The sequence below is a fragment of the Medicago sativa genome, chromosome 3, assembly GCF_051527215.1.
Source record: "Medicago sativa cultivar Bolivia chromosome 3, Bolivia_mono, whole genome shotgun sequence".
NCBI classification, from domain to species: domain Eukaryota; kingdom Viridiplantae; phylum Streptophyta; class Magnoliopsida; order Fabales; family Fabaceae; genus Medicago; species Medicago sativa.
Window position 1 is genome coordinate 35,427,089 of NC_140751.1, and position 15,398 is coordinate 35,442,486.

General features: G+C 35.8%; 2 protein-coding genes and 1 pseudogene across 2 annotated transcripts; 2 read left to right on the top strand and 1 right to left on the bottom strand.

Annotated features, from left to right (window-relative positions):
• Positions 1-215: 215 nt before the first annotated feature.
• LOC146937345 (ABC transporter A family member 2-like) lies at positions 216-8,372 on the bottom strand. The gene is made up of 15 exons (XM_085751708.1): positions 7,667-8,372; positions 6,000-6,169; positions 5,355-5,540; positions 5,144-5,239; positions 4,845-5,039; positions 4,482-4,641; positions 4,154-4,383; positions 3,561-3,678; positions 3,319-3,395; positions 2,934-3,023; positions 2,704-2,847; positions 2,311-2,613; positions 2,152-2,232; positions 1,492-1,668; positions 216-993 (listed from the first exon to the last, which is right to left on the bottom strand). Exons 1-15 carry the CDS (start codon positions 8,259-8,261, stop codon positions 745-747), a joined length of 2,871 nt encoding a protein of 956 aa, XP_085607834.1. The 5' UTR covers positions 8,262-8,372; the 3' UTR covers positions 216-744.
• A 1,961-nt stretch (positions 8,373-10,333) lies between these two features.
• LOC146937346 (uncharacterized) lies at positions 10,334-13,717 on the top strand. The gene is made up of 3 exons (XM_085749401.1): positions 10,334-10,405; positions 11,337-12,538; positions 12,631-13,717. Exons 1-3 carry the CDS (start codon positions 10,334-10,336, stop codon positions 13,715-13,717), a joined length of 2,361 nt encoding a protein of 786 aa, XP_085605527.1.
• A 1,231-nt stretch (positions 13,718-14,948) lies between these two features.
• Positions 14,949-15,398, top strand: part of LOC146937347 (uncharacterized) — an 86,491-nt pseudogene continuing 86,041 nt past the window's right edge.

The window sequence follows — 15,398 nt, forward strand, 5'->3', positions numbered from 1 at the left end:
TAATGCAGATCCATAAATTAAGCAATGTTAAAAAACAAATAAAAAATTGTGTTGCATTTTCTTAATCTTTTGGCAATGCTAGTATGCTACTATACTAGGTGTGTTGAAGAAAGTGGGATTTCCAGCAAAATAAAAAATATATAATTTTAAACGTAAACGAAATATTTGAAATAAATACTATTAATGAACAAATGTACCTTACTAAACATAAATAATGATTGCAATGCAAATCATCGTTCAAATCACAACTGAAGTACCTATGACATAATCCATTTTTAATGTTTAAGTAAAGAGAAAAATTAGCAAAATAGGATTAAATTGTTCAAACTTATCAACCTAATTATCCGGAAGAAAATAAACTTTCCAACAGAGGAAATGGCTAAATTCTATAAGGGTATATTTTGGTGAAGGAACTTGGTGTGTTTTGGAGGAGAATGTTTTTTATGACCAAGTATATATTTTTGGTATATATTTGAGATATTTAAAATTTAAAAATATTCGTAGAATTACATAAAATATGATCATGCAACATTTTAATTACGTTGAATTTATATTTAAAGTAAAAAAAGTAAGTCCTCCCTTCCCCTCCAAATTCTTCCATCTCGACATATCCGATTCCAACTGACAACATATACAAGTGAAACCTTGTAACCAAAAAAAAAATATTAATGCGAAGTATCAATCCATTCTCTATTTCCTTTCATTTTTCTATCCTGAGTGTGTCCCAAAATCACTGAGCATGAATCACCGAAAACTGTCTGAACTAACTTGATTTGGATCAATCACAACTCCATGAACTGACCCTGACCGGCGTTGTCTTGCAGTAGCAGATGGTAGTTGGATATTTTGAGGAATATGAGCTTTCTGGGAGTGGCCGGCAATACAAAGGGTACCGGTGTCATCTTGTTCCCAGTATACTTCTACCATAAAACCTGTGGGGTATTCAGTAGACTCTGATCCTGGAAATCCCACATACATAGCTCCTACAGGAATCTGCAAAATTATTTTATTCATCAGCAAAAAATTGCTAGTTGTCATGGCTACAGCTTTTATTCAATTGAAAAGAAAAAGAGTAATCTCTAGAGAGGCATGCCCTAAAATGGTTTTGTATTTTTTTACCAGTACTAGTTTATGGTCCTGTTTGGATAAACAACTTAATTAAGTGTTTATTCTATATGCGCTTATCATATAGTAAGCGTTTATGTATAAATTGTTTCTATAACAAAATAAAATAAAGCTAAACTGTTTTCATAAGCTATCCTCAAGAACTTATCGAAATAAGCCGAAAACAACTTATGGAAATAGGCTCTCTCAAACAGTCTCGAAAGTGCTTATGTAAGTGGATAAGCTCAATAAATCAATTCAAACAGGTCACACATAAATATACCATCCGTGCTCACTTTTTGCAAGAGAAACTAACTAGAACCAACTAGAACTCAATTTCTTGAGAATTGAGAGGCATATACCGAAAGAAAATGCGGTTATACGTACCTGGACAGACTCTCCAGATGTCAAGGTCAAAGTCACTAGGGTCCCTTCAGCTGCAGCACTTTCTAGCTCTGCCTGCTTTGCAATATTCAAGAAAACTTCTTCAAGAGTTGTTAGACCAAGCTGGATGTCAGATATGCCAAATTCTTCTTTTCTATCTTGGAGCTCTGAAAAGAAATTCTGGTTTGAAAGAAACAACAGTATTAGAGAATTTTAACCAATCGAAGTAACCACAATCTTCCATGTTATGATTCATTTTGTGTGCGCTATGCATGATTTTTCTCATTTTGTGTGCGCTATACGTGTATTATGCACACATTCTCACAAATGCAGTTAAAAAATCTACGGACAAATGCAAATTTAGGATCTATTCTTCATTATGAACTGTAACATTAAGCAACAGACAGGATTCATTTGAATAGGTTTTCATGCATAAAGGAGACACGGAACTCGTATAATTTCAGATCGTTGTTTTTCAATTTGAGTTATTTACCTATAGGTGTTATGAGGCTATAAAAACATATAACTATTTTTAAAAAATTATTAAGCACAAAGTTTGAAACTGAATAGTGATTTAGATGTTAACGTAATCAACATAACTGTAGCATGGTGTTAAGCAGATTCAAAAACAAATGAAATCAAAGCCAAGAAAAGAAAGCTTACTGTAAGGAGTGCCTCTCTTTCATGAGGAATCACATAAGTTAGGAAGTTATTGTTCTCCTCTTTTGGTACTACATCTAAATGCTGCAAAAAACAATTCATGGGTCAAAAACCAATTTTTGTCGCGAAAATATTTTAAATCATTACAGTTATTCATCTCACATTCTTAAAGAATTGCTTCACAGCCTCACGATGTCTTGCTGATGCTGTGTCACCATTTGCAGGACTGTGATCATTGTTGTTTGCGAAGCTAATATTTGTAATAAAGCCAGTACCAAAACGTGACTTCAATCTGATCGAGGTTCCAATGCAGCGCAGCTTTCCCTTTGCCATGATTCCTATACGGTCGCTTAGAATGTCAGCTTCTTCCATAGAATGTGTTGTGAGAACAATGGCACGCCCTTTTTTTGCATTTTCAATTATGTCCCACACATGCCTCCTTGTTATTGGATCCATACCAGTAGTCTAAGAAATAAGAATGAAAGATTAAATCTACTAATCCTTTTGAGAAAATATATGCTTTAAGAAAAACTAAATATATCCTTTTTTGCATACCGGTTCATCCAAAATGACTAATTTGGGGTCACCAATAAGTGCAATTGCAACACTGAGACGACGTTTCATTCCTCCACTGTAACTTCCAGCTCTTACTTTGGCTGCATCCGTGAGTCTCACCTCTGCCAATGATGTTTCTGTAATCTACATTTTCAGCAGATTTCCTAATGGTTATTAATAATTTCAAACAATACAAACTAACAGAACAAGTTCAGGCCTGGATAACATACTGATTTTATAGAATCTGGGGATAGCCCTTTAATTCTAGAGAAGAGTTCGAGGTGTTCTTGACCAGACAAAGCCTCCCATAGGATATCAAACTGTAGATTATAAAATTTGGTAAATGGTCAGTCATCTGTTATATACGCAGTCTTAATATAGGAATTCAATCTATTTATTGTTACACCACTATAAATACAAGTTGTGCGATCCGAGTTAGACAATCAGAAAATTCCAATTCAATATGATATTAGAGCATCTCGCTACCAGGTCAGGGAGGAATCACTGAATAAACCCTGATAGATATAGCAACGTCTGGTTGGCAAACTTAATTCTAAAAGTGGTAAATTATGTGTCGTGCAAGAAAAACATATATAATGAGAGATGGAAAGACACCTGGGGACACACTCCAATAATCTTTCGAATGTTTGACATGCCGGTAGAGCTTCGGACCGAATTCCCATAAATCAACGCTGTAAAGGAAATTGAAAAGTTACATACTTTTTCTTTAAACCAACATTTGGAATATATATATATATATATATATGTGTGTGTGTGTGTGTGTGTGTGTGTGTGTGTGTGTGTGTGTGTGTGTGTGTGTGTGTGTGAGAGAGAGAGAGAGAGAGAGAGAGTATTACCATCTCCATCAGTTACTGGAGTTATCCCTGTCAAACAACTAATAGCTGTAGTTTTTCCCGCTCCATTGGGTCCTAATAGACAAAATAACTGATTCTTTGTAAAGTTCACCCACAAGCCCTGAAAGTAATTTGAGAATAACACCTTTCTTATCAGCCATCCATAGAAAATTGCAATCTTTACCAAATTTTCGTATTGAAACACGAAATATGTGGGAGATTCATGTAAAATAATTTAACAGATGGTCAAATCCTGCATATTCAGTTTGTATGATTGTTTAAGAGATGGATAATTAAATCCATGTTGTATAGTAGAATTGCAACTAAACTACTCGAAATTGATGTCGAGAGCCAACTAATGGAAAATATTTTAGATATAGGAGCCTTTGGGGTTAAACCATGTATAATGCAGTCGATGCTCAATCTAATCATTAAATAACTAACCGAAAATGAAAAGTTTTATTGCTAGTTGAATGCTCATAAATATTTAGACTTCCCCTATGAGCAGTTGTTTTGCATGAAAAAAGACAAAGGAACAAATTTTCTTCTACTGACCCTAACTTCTAATATTAAAATTATGATCAGTGATGATTTACCTTAACAGCGTGGTAAGGAGCAGTTCTTTTACAGTTACAGCAGCAACCAAATTTAAATATACCGGGGTAAGTCTTCACAATGCCTTGTACCTGAACAGCAACATTTGCATCAACAATACCTTGTGTTTGTTGCTGCTTCACAACATTTTCTTCTTCAAGGACGTCTTCATCATCTGGTGGACTAAACTCTTCATGCCGGGTTGAAGATATGCAACTACAAATCCCACCCTCTGTGAAAGAAATGCAAAAAAACGGTTAAGAAGAAATAATACAAGAGCATGAAAGAAGTAATTAAAAAACACAACTTAAAACATAAAATAATCATCACCTTTCACTTTTTGTCCTCCGTCTCCTGTCCAATAACGAGGATTTAGAAAGTACAACACAGATTTCCTCACACCCATTTCATTTGGGATTATATTGTCAAAGTAGATGGCAAGAACGAACCACAGAAAGAATGTGGCCAGAAGCCGTATATAAATATCATTCTGTCAATGAAAGAAGATATACCGAGTAAATTATTTGAACCATAGAATCTTACTGAAATGCTGAATGGAAGGGAGGAATAAAAGGAAATATAGAACCATGGAACATATTCATCTAAAAGGGAACAGAAAGTCAAAGTCTTCTTAAATGGAAACAAGTTTTGGTGTTGGCATGCAAAAATCAAACTCAAAAAATCACTTCATACCATTGTCAGCACACAGTCATCGTCGTTAACGGCACATTTTCCTCGTGTATTCCAGCTAACCCCATTATCTTCAGGAGTTGAAACAGCCTTTGCAAGCACACTCAGGCCTTGAGCAAAAGGATTAGGCGGAAACAATAACCATAAATCTCGGTAATGACCAGGGAAAATTTTTACACCTCCTACTGTTGACACCATCTGCAAATAGATAAAATAACAGATATAAAAGAACATCAGCATCCATTGATTTGAAGTACTCAGTAAACCTTGTCATGAAAGAATGAGAAGTATTTCGTTCATGCCTGAGTCATGAAGCCGACAATAAATACGGAGAAGCCGACTGTTGTTGCCGAAGATGATTTACGAATGAAAGCTGATAACAAGAAGGCAAACCCAGTCTAAAACAAAAGGAGAAAATACTAGGCATCAGAAAAACCATCAAATTCACATAATACAGAACAGACCCAAATGAAAAGACAGAAAGTATAAATGGTAAAGGTAGAAGATTCTCACCATGTTGAGTTCAAATAGGAAGAACAAAAAGAACAGAACAGCGAAATTGTTTTTCAAGAAGAAATCAAACTGAAACATCATGCCAGTAAGAACTAAGAGAAGAGATGATATGAGTGTAACAACTGTTTCCCAGGTTAGCCATGATAACCAGTATGCAGAGTCGTAAAGCCCCATCACGGTCATTGCCTATCCCAAACAAAAACGCCATGACAACAACAAACATGATTAAAACGAAAAAAATAAACAAACAAATTTATCGAAGCAGAATTTGACAGTGAGACAAAATTAATGCAAAAAAAAGAAACACTTTAGTTCATATCAAGGTTTTAAATAAAGGTATGCGACATCAGTGTTGATGTCTCTACGACCGTAACGCAACCACGATTAAGACCATATCAGCTACATTTAACCACAACTCTCCGCAATATCAAGCATCGTGAGTACAGTTTAAAACCTTGTTTTCTATATATCAACAATATCTATTGGCCATATTGATCTTAGTATTCACATGGACTAAGGTGTACTAATTCTAAGGATTGATACATATGACCAGTATTTGAAGAATATAGGCACTAGGATGAAATTTTTGCATTCTCAACACAGGCAGGACATTAGTGTTTGTTTAAGACTATGACTATACCATACCTGGCGAAGTTTAAGCTCTTTCTCTGTCACCAATGAACTTATCTGAAGAACGAAATTAAACATAGCAGTTGCAAGAAAAAATGTTGGACCCATTGATCCAACTGTAGAGAAAGGAGCCATTCCTGGGTGCGGGAATTCCTTGAAAAACACATTCCACTTGAAGTCTGGGTCTAAAAAAATCATCAAACCATCAATTAGAATTTAGAATATGAATTTCATCATTAATTGACACTATGACATCAAAGATTTTTATGTCTCCGTGACCATAATTGACACTTCATTTGGTTGTGGTTATCTGCAATACCATTGACAGTGATGCAGCTGTGGCTTTAGTGCCACCGCTATTTAAAACCTTGACTTTTATTATTCCTCCAATTAAAAATTAAATAATTAAAAAGTACTAAAAAATGTCGATCAAGGTTTTAACCAAAATTGTAACTTTTATTATTGATTACGATGTGACCATACAAAAATTGTAGTTCCAATTTTAAAATTGTAGTTCCAACCACAAAAATTGTAGTTCCAATTTTAAAACCTGACTTTGATTATTCCTCCAATTGGAACTACATACATCAGTAAAATTTAACCACAATTCTATGCAATATCATTGATTGCGATGTGACCATGACTATAACTAAGACCAAAATTTTAAACCCAGATTTTGATTATACAAACGATCTGCAACCACAATCTAAGCCGCAGCGTCATCAAAGATTTTGGATGTCTCAGCAACCAAAATTCACACCACATCTGTCAAATTTATCCGTGATTCTCAGCAGTATACCATAACCATTACTAATTGGATGAATGCACGTTTGGTATCACAGCAGCTCACCCTGATTCTGACAAACTCACTGTGATAGCAAACATGTCTGTTATTTAAAAACCATTGATTTTGATCATAATTCTATGCAATATCATTGATTGCGATGCAACCATGACTATAACTAAGACCATAAAACCCATATTTTGATTTTAAATAAAGAGTAAACAATTTTGATCAAGGTTTAAAACAAAAGGGTTTTAAATAAACCGTCTATTTAAAAAACAATTCTGACAAACTCACCGAGATAACAAACATGTCAGCTACTTAAAAAACATTTATCATGATTTTGACTGCAATACTCATCAATATACTGTAACTAGTACTAATTGCATGTTCTGTATCACAGCATCCCACCGTGATTCTGACAAACTCACCATGATACCAAACACATCAGCTATTTAAAAAACATTGATTATGATTTTGATCACAATTCTCAGCAGTATACCATAACTGGTACTACTTGTATGTTCGGTATCACTACCAATTGCGTGTTCGGTATCACAGCATCTCACCGTGATTCTGACAAACTTACCTTGATACCAAACATGTCAGCTATTTAAAAAAAAAAATTATCATAATTTCGATCACAATATACACTAACTAGTACTAATTGTGTGTTCGGTATCACAACAGCCCATCATGATTCTGATGTACTCGCTGTAATACCAGACATGTCAGCTATTTAAAAAACATCGATTATGATTTTGATCGCAATTCTCAGCAAAATACCGTAACAAACACTAATAGCATCATCATGATTCTGACAAACTCACCGTGATACAAAACATGCCGGCTATTTAAAAAACAATGATTATAACTATGATTATGATTACGATCATACCTCCGATAAGAAACCTAGCGATTTCACGCTCCGCAGCAAGCTGAAGAGGCAACTGAAAATCAAAAGTAGGATCTTCATACTTGCCACGTTTCTGAACACTAGTAGAATTGGTCTGAATCCCATAACTAATAATACTTCCATTCTTTTCACTAAAATGAATAGCACCAGGACATTGCATAGGATTCTTAAACAACCAATCATCAACTTCATTCTTATCACGAAAACTCTTCACCTTTTCAACAGGTATTTCTCTACCAGGATTATTCTTAATTATCCTCTCAACAATCGTACGAAACTTTGGATCATCATCACCGCTCCAAACGAAATCATAACACGGCATTTTCATGAAGAATTTCTCCTCACAAGGTTTGATTGATGGAGATGGAATCAATGGTGGGTTTCTGATTTCTTTGAATGCAGAAGTTGTTGATGATTGTGCTTTTATTGCTTTGTCTATGGCGAAGATTAGGAAAATGAAGAAGATTGGTGAGAGGAGTTGAAGAAGGATTGATCTTTTGCTGCGCCATGAGAGTAATATGTTTTTTTTAAGCAACGCTTTGTATTGTTGTGTTACCAACGTAAAAGCGTTTGTCATGTTTTTTTTTTGTGTTTTGTCTCCTCTCTGTTTTGTGTGACAGAGAGGGGGAGAGAGAGAGAGAGAGAGAGAGAGAGAAGAGGTGAGGAAGGTAATGTGAATGTGAACAATGTTGTTGAAAGAGAATGGGTATGGGTATTTATATTGACATTTCATTAAAAAACAAAATAATGAGTTGTTTTTTTTTTACTAGTTTGTAAAAAAAGGATAATTTTGCTATGGTTTTTATTTTTATTTAATTTATATCTAAACTTTCATTTTTCTTGACTATATGTTTAATTTTTTTTATTAATAGTCGAAATGGTATTATCATTAGAAATTTACACGTAGTAGAGAAGTCCGATTTGAACTTCGGTCATTGTGTTCGACCAAATAATTTAATATTTTTATTAGTTGAATTAAGATTTGTGGATCAATTTTTTGTTTTTAAATGAAGATTCAAGTTTGAACCTGATTTTAGTGTATAATCTACAATTTTAGTATTTATCAAGTTGAATTAGGGCTAATAGACATATCAAAACTTTTTTTATTTCTATATGTTAAGGGACAATTTTTTTTTGGGTTAATTATGTTTTAGGTCCCTATAAATAGGCGTGTTTCCAACATTAGTCCCTACTTAAATTTTATTAAATTTTTGGTCCCCAACGTTTTTTTCCGTTAGCAAAATAGGTCCTCGTTGTTAATTGTTGCTGATTGAGCAAACGGTGAAGCACACGTGGATGCAACATCTGACTTTTTTTGTTGGGTTAAATATGTTTTTAGTCCCTGTAAAATCGAGGCATTTTAAGTTTAGTCCTTACTTAATTTTAATAGTTGTTTTAGTCCTTACAAAAATACTATGCATTCAGTATTAGTCCCTGCTCAATTCAAATTTGTTTAATTTATGCTTAAACTCTTAAGTTTTTTAACAATTTTTTGTAGACGTGTTAAGAACATTACTAAAAGTTCCTCCGCAAAAAATTATCGCAAAAATTGATTTATATATGCAGATTTTATTACTTTTATCTTTAACTTTTATTGTTTTCAAAAATTCATATTTAATTCGTTTCATGTTAAAAAATTCTAAATTTTAATAATTGAACCTTTCATAGTGTTCTAAACTTGTCTCAAAAAAATCGTTCAAAAATTTAAGAGTTTAAGGATAATTAAACAAACTTTGTTTTAGCAGGGACTAAAATTAGAAGTAATTTTTTTTGTAAGGACTAAAACAACTATTAAAATTAAGTAAGGACTAAACTTAAAATGTCTCAATTTTATAGGGACTAAAAACATATTTAACCCAACAAAAAAAGTCATATGTAGCATCCACGTGTGCTTCACCGTTTGCTCAATCAGCAACAATTAACAGCGAGGACCTATTTTGCTAACAGAAAAAAACGTTGGGGACCAAAAATTTAATAAAATTTAAATAGGGACTAATGTTGGAAACACGCCTATTTATAAGGACCTAAAACATAATTAACCCTTTTTTTTGTTCTATTAGCCTAGTGGCTAGAGCTCACCCAATTAAATGTGGAGAAGTGGGGTGTCGGGGTTCAAACTCTGACCCCTGCATAAATTTATGCAATGTCCTTACCAACTGAACTTAGTTCATGGGGACACCGACAATTTTTCTATAGTATTTTTTTTTTTTTGACAATCCAATTTTTCTATAGTATAATAATATATTTGTGTGAATTTTTTGTTAAGTAAATATTGTTTCGTTAGCGGGTGAGGAAAGCAATGTGAATGAACAATGTGGTTGAAACTGGAAATAGGATCGAAATATATCTCATTAATTAGTTTTCCTTTTTTTTTTTTCTTTTCTTATTTCTTAAGAATTAGTATTCCTTATATCAAGCGTAACTTTATTGCCATTGATTGTGACGTAAATTATTATATTTCATTAAAAACAAAATTGTCCCCTTGCGTTGTTTTTTTAGTTTTGACTAAGCTTTTTAGTAAAGGATAACGTTGGTATGAATTTTATGTTTTTCTAAATTTTTCATTATTTCTATATGTTAAGGGACAATTTTTCTTTAGTATAATTATATTTTCATATTAATATATATTCGACAATTTTGAAATGGAAAATGGAACCGCGTTGTAGTGCATTTATAAATGCTGTAAATGGTAAAGACTCAAGAAATGGAAAATGGAACCGCGTTAGAGTGCATTTATAAAATGCTGTAAATGGTAAAGACTCAAATTTTAAAATTCGTCCTTTTTGAAATCAAAAGTCCTTTTTTTTGTGGTCGGAACCTGAATTTTGCACATATAAATATATGATTGCATATATGATGAATTGTCATTACCAACTGAGCTAAACTCACGCGGACAAAAATCAAAAGTCTAGATTTAGATTTAAATTGTAAAATATTTAACAAATTAAAAAATTAAATGTTTTTTTAAGATCATTTTTCGTGAAAGTGATATAATATAGATAAAATATTCGGTTGTTCTTATGAGCTTAACTCATTTGGTAAGGACATTACAAAAAATATGCAGAGGTCAGGGTCCCCAGGACCCCTACTTATTCTTCTTAAAAGGAGAATTTCTAACTACTAGACTACTTGACAAAAAAATATACGGTTAAATTAAGGTTAAATTATACTATGAGTCTTTAAGTTTAAGGTTTGTAACATATTAATCTTTTAAATTATTTTCATGACACATAAGTCTTTTAAGTTATAAGTTTGTACCAGATTGGTCATTTAAGTTATTTTGGTCAAACATAAGTCCTTTAAGTTTGTAAACGTTTTCAATTTAGTTCATCTGTTAACCAAACATTACAATAACGATGATATGGCAAAATGACTAAATCGAAAAATAAATGACTTTTGTGTGACCAAAATTACTTAAATGATCAATATGTTACAAACATCAAGCTTAAAGAACTTATGAATAATCAAAATAACTTAAAGAATCAATCTGTTACAAACCTCAAACTTAAAAAACGTTGATGTAATTTAACGTTAAATTAACATAATGTGTTAGGCATGGAGAATTTGTTGCGATCATTCTTAAAATAATAATATAAAAAGAGAGAGGAAAAATTAATTCACCGTGACCCAAATAGTGCTGCAAGAGAGCTAGCGAGAGAATGAGTGGCGGTGTCCTACGGCAACCGCGTCGGAGCTATTCTCCGGCAGTGAGGCACATAGGGGGGAGAGGGGTCCCGCCAGGGTGGCAGAAATTGGGGGGGATAGGGGAGATTGGGTTGTGGTGAGGTCTAGGAAGAGGAAAGCGACGGAACCGGAGATTCGAGGAAGGGACAGGTCAAGGGACGACTTCGGACACGGAAAGACGACGACTGGTTCAGTTTTTGATCGGCTTCATGTTTTGGATTGGGTTTCAGAGGATCACCATCGGGACAGGCAAGCAGAAGGAGGTAGGGTTAACGATAGGTTCTCCAATTTTGTGGGAGGACGTGTTGCTTCTTCTGAGTGGCACGGGACTGGTGCACTTTTGTCACAAGGAAAACAAGGTCAAAAAGCATCTTTTTATGTCACAAACTTTCCAGACAATATGCCATTGATTCGGTTACGGCAAGCTTTCGAGGTGTGTGGAATGTTAACAGATGTGTATGTTGCAAGGCATCGTAATGCTCGCGGACAAGAATTTGGCTTCGTTAGGTTTGTTAACGTGAAAAACATTGACAAATTATTGAAGGCTTTGAATAATGTGTGGGTGAAGGATTGTCGGATTTGGGCAAAGGAAGCTAGGTTTGACAGGTTCGCACGTAACGATGTCGTTGTTTCTCGTTCAACTGCTGGTGTGGGGAAAGAGCTCGTGAATGACAGGTTAGTGTTGAGCAAGACGGTAGAGGGAGAAAAGAATGAGAGTTTGGGGGTTCCATTGGTGGCGAAGAAGGGTGATGGAGTTTGTACTCTGACTGTTGGGAATGTTACGGTGCCGGTGGGGGATATGGTCCATAAACAGAAGATCAAAAGGGCGGATGTGATGGTGCAGGGTATGAATGAGGAGATGACAGAGGCAGCGAGAGATATGGGGGTCAAGAGTAACGCAGTGGTGACTGGTGGTGGGGGTGTGGTTAAGGACCGGTTGGTAGGGAAGAAGATAACGGTTGGGTCGAAGTCGGTGGAGGTGAACCATTCTATAGTTGACAAAACAAAGCATTATGTTCCTGTTTTTTCTTCACGCGAGGAGGATAGGAAGTGGGCGTCTGCGGGATTGGTTGCGATGGTTATTTCAGGTGAATCGGCAGTGGCTATTCAACAAAGGCTGGAGGATGGTGGTATTGCAAATGTTGCTGTTTCTCCCATGGGGGGGATAGAGTATTTATTCATTGTCTTGACGGGGGGGATGTGTGGCAAGTATTCAACGAAGCATTAGAGTTCTTCAGCATGTTTTTTTCTAATGTTCATAGGTGGACGTCAAAGGATGTTCGGTATGAACGGGGGGCATGGTTGAGAATTTACGGTATCCCCATTCATGCTTGGCATGATGTTTTCTTTAAACTATGTGTCACTGGAGTAGGCATATTTTTACATGTCGACGAATGTACTGTCGATAAGGCCAGGTTCGACTTTGCTCGGGTACTCATTTCAACACCTCATATTGAAATTATTAATAAGCTGTTTGAATTCTTTATTGATGGTAACAAGTATGATATTAAGCTAGTGGAGGAATGTGGATGTAATTTGGGGGAGGATGTTTTCATGTCGGAGGACGAAGTTGTTACGAGTCTGGAAAATCTATCTCAACCAGACTTTGATGTTGGTGCGGAGGAGGTTCAAGGTGAATGGGAACTCGATGAATTGGTTCAAGATTTACGTGAGGATTGGAACCAGCACGATGTGAAAAAAAATGAAGTAAGGAAATCTCTTCAACATTTGTCTTCCAAGAACGAGTCGGTGAAGGAAGGGGCAGACTTTTTTCAAGTGGATTTATCTCCAGTGTTGGAGCCAGTGCAGCAGCATCCATCAGCTGCGGTTAGTGCTACAGGTGGAGTTGATAGTGCGCAAGTTGCTGGCACGGTGCAGGATAATATTAAGCTCGGTCCTTGGAGCTTAAATTGGATGAAGAAGCAGCAGTTTTGCAGCAAAGAGGGTGCGGCCCCATCAGTTAACTTGGACGTGCCTACTTTCAATTTTGGCTCAGAAAAGTCTCAATCACAGCATGTGCACTCCACTTCATGCGAGAAGAAGGGTCGGTTCCATAAGCAATCTGTTGGGTTTATTAAAAAAATTGCTCGTATGCCAGATGTTGATCGCAAGCACATTCTCCACATTTTGAAAAAACACAAGCGCTCAAGTAAAAGGAAAGTTCAGGTTAGCAATGAACAATCAAAATCTATAGAGGTTACAACTTCGAACTCTTCTTTTAATTCTAAAAATTCTAAGACTTCTCATTCTTCGGTTAATAAAGATTTGGAAAATTGGGTGGTGGTTCATGATAAAAAGGGGTTGGTGGCGGATGTTCGCGAGTTAGGGAAGGTAGTGGGGATAGATTAGCATTGTGACACCTCTAATAGTTTCAATTTGTTGTCTAAGGAGGGGAGAAGAGAGTTGAGGGCAGCAGGAGGTTGTGAGGTGGTGAGGGAGTCAGGGAAGGGTTTCGAGGGAGGTGTAGAGGAGTAAGAAGGGTGGGAGTGGAGGATGTGTGGAGGGGTGGAAGAAGGTATCGATGAAAATTCTTAGTTATAATGTGAGGGGTTTAGGGTGTGGTGAGAAGAGGGTGGAGATTCGGAGGCTGGTAAATGCACAACGTCCGTCGGTGTTGTGTATTCAGGAAACTAAATTGACTGTGGTGAATGATCAGGTGGTTAAGGCGGTTTGGGGGGATTCTCCCTGTGGTTTTTCTTTTCAATCTTCCATTGGAGCATCGGGTGGGTTGTTAACAGTGTGGGATTCAGATAGTGTTAATGTTTGGTCTTCGATGAGTTTTGGCCATGTTCTTGTTATAAAAGGAACTGATATTACCTCCGCGGAAGATTTTGTTATTATCAATGTGTATGCTCCCTGCGTTTTGGCTGCTAAAAATTTGTTGTGGGATCGATTGCTTCCTATTGTTCTTAATAATTCGAATGAATGTTTATGTGTGTGTGGAGATTTTAACTCTGTTTGTGGGAGGGAAGAAAGGAAAGGTAGAGGTGTGGTTTTCAGACAAGCTGACGCAGACTACTTTAATAAATTTATAGTTGATGGTTTGTTAATTGACTTGCCAATTACCGGATGTTTATTTACTTGGTTCAAGGGTGATGGTGTTTCTATGAGCAGGTTGGACCGTTTTCTGATATCTAACAAGTGGTGTCAAAAGTGGCCAAATTGTATTCAATTAGCTTTGCAACAGGGTCTTTCAGATCATGTTCCGTTGATGCTTTATGTTGATGATGTTAATTGGGGTCCTCGTCCTTTTCACATGCTTAAATGTTGGTCTGATTTTCCTGGTTACAGAGAGTTTGTTCGTGAAAAGTGGGGGTCATTCTCATGTCAGGGTTGGAGCAGTTATGTGCTTCAACAGAAATTTAAAATGTTGAAGAATTGCTTGAAGGACTGGCATTATCAACACTCTTAGAACCTGGAAAGCAAGATTTTAGAGGTAAAAAATAAGATTGCGGTTTTGGATTCAAAAGGTGAGGTGTCTGTCTTGCACGGTGAAGAGGTCTCAGAGTTGCATGATTTATCTGTTAAATTGCATTCCTTGGCTCGGACGCAGAGTAGTATTAACTGGCAAATGTCAAGAATGAATTGGTTACAGGAGGGTGATGCAAATTCTAAGTATTTTCATGGTTTCTTGTCTGGTCGTAGACGCCACAACTCTATTAATGTGGTGTCTGTCGACGGCGCAAGAGTGGAAGGTGTGTATAATATTCGGGCGGCCATTTTTAATTATTTCTCTAATCATTATAAGTCTATTGCAACTCGCCGACCTGGTGTGGATGGTCTTATGTTTCGACAATTGTCTTCTGGTGAAGCGGGTAATTTAACAAAACCTTTCACAATGGAGGAAATCAAACAGGCGGTTTGGGATTGCGACAGTTACAAAAGCCCGGGGCCTGATGGTATCAGTTTTGGTTTTATCAAGGAGTTTTGGGATATTCTTAAGGAAGACTTTTTGAGATTTATGGTGGATTTTCATCGTAATGGTAAATTGACAAAAGGCCTAAACTCTACTTTTATAGCTCTGATTCCG

Coding starts and splice junctions, on each gene's coding strand:
- LOC146937345 (XM_085751708.1), bottom strand. CDS start 8,261: ATGACAAACGCTTTTACGTTGGTAACACAACAATACAAAGCGTTGCTT. Junction 6,170..7,666: donor CGCTAGGTTTCTTATCGGAG/GTATGATCGTAA, acceptor TGATTTTTTTAG/ACCCAGACTTCAAGTGGAAT. Junction 3,024..3,318: donor TTATTGGAGTGTGTCCCCAG/GTGTCTTTCCAT, acceptor TATAATCTACAG/TTTGATATCCTATGGGAGGC.
- LOC146937346 (XM_085749401.1), top strand. CDS start 10,334: ATGGAACCGCGTTGTAGTGCATTTATAAATGCTGTAAATGGTAAAGAC. Junction 10,406..11,336: donor GAAATGGAAAATGGAACCGC/GTTAGAGTGCAT, acceptor CAAGAGAGCTAG/CGAGAGAATGAGTGGCGGTG. Junction 12,539..12,630: donor TCTCCCATGGGGGGGATAGA/GTATTTATTCAT, acceptor TAATGTTCATAG/GTGGACGTCAAAGGATGTTC.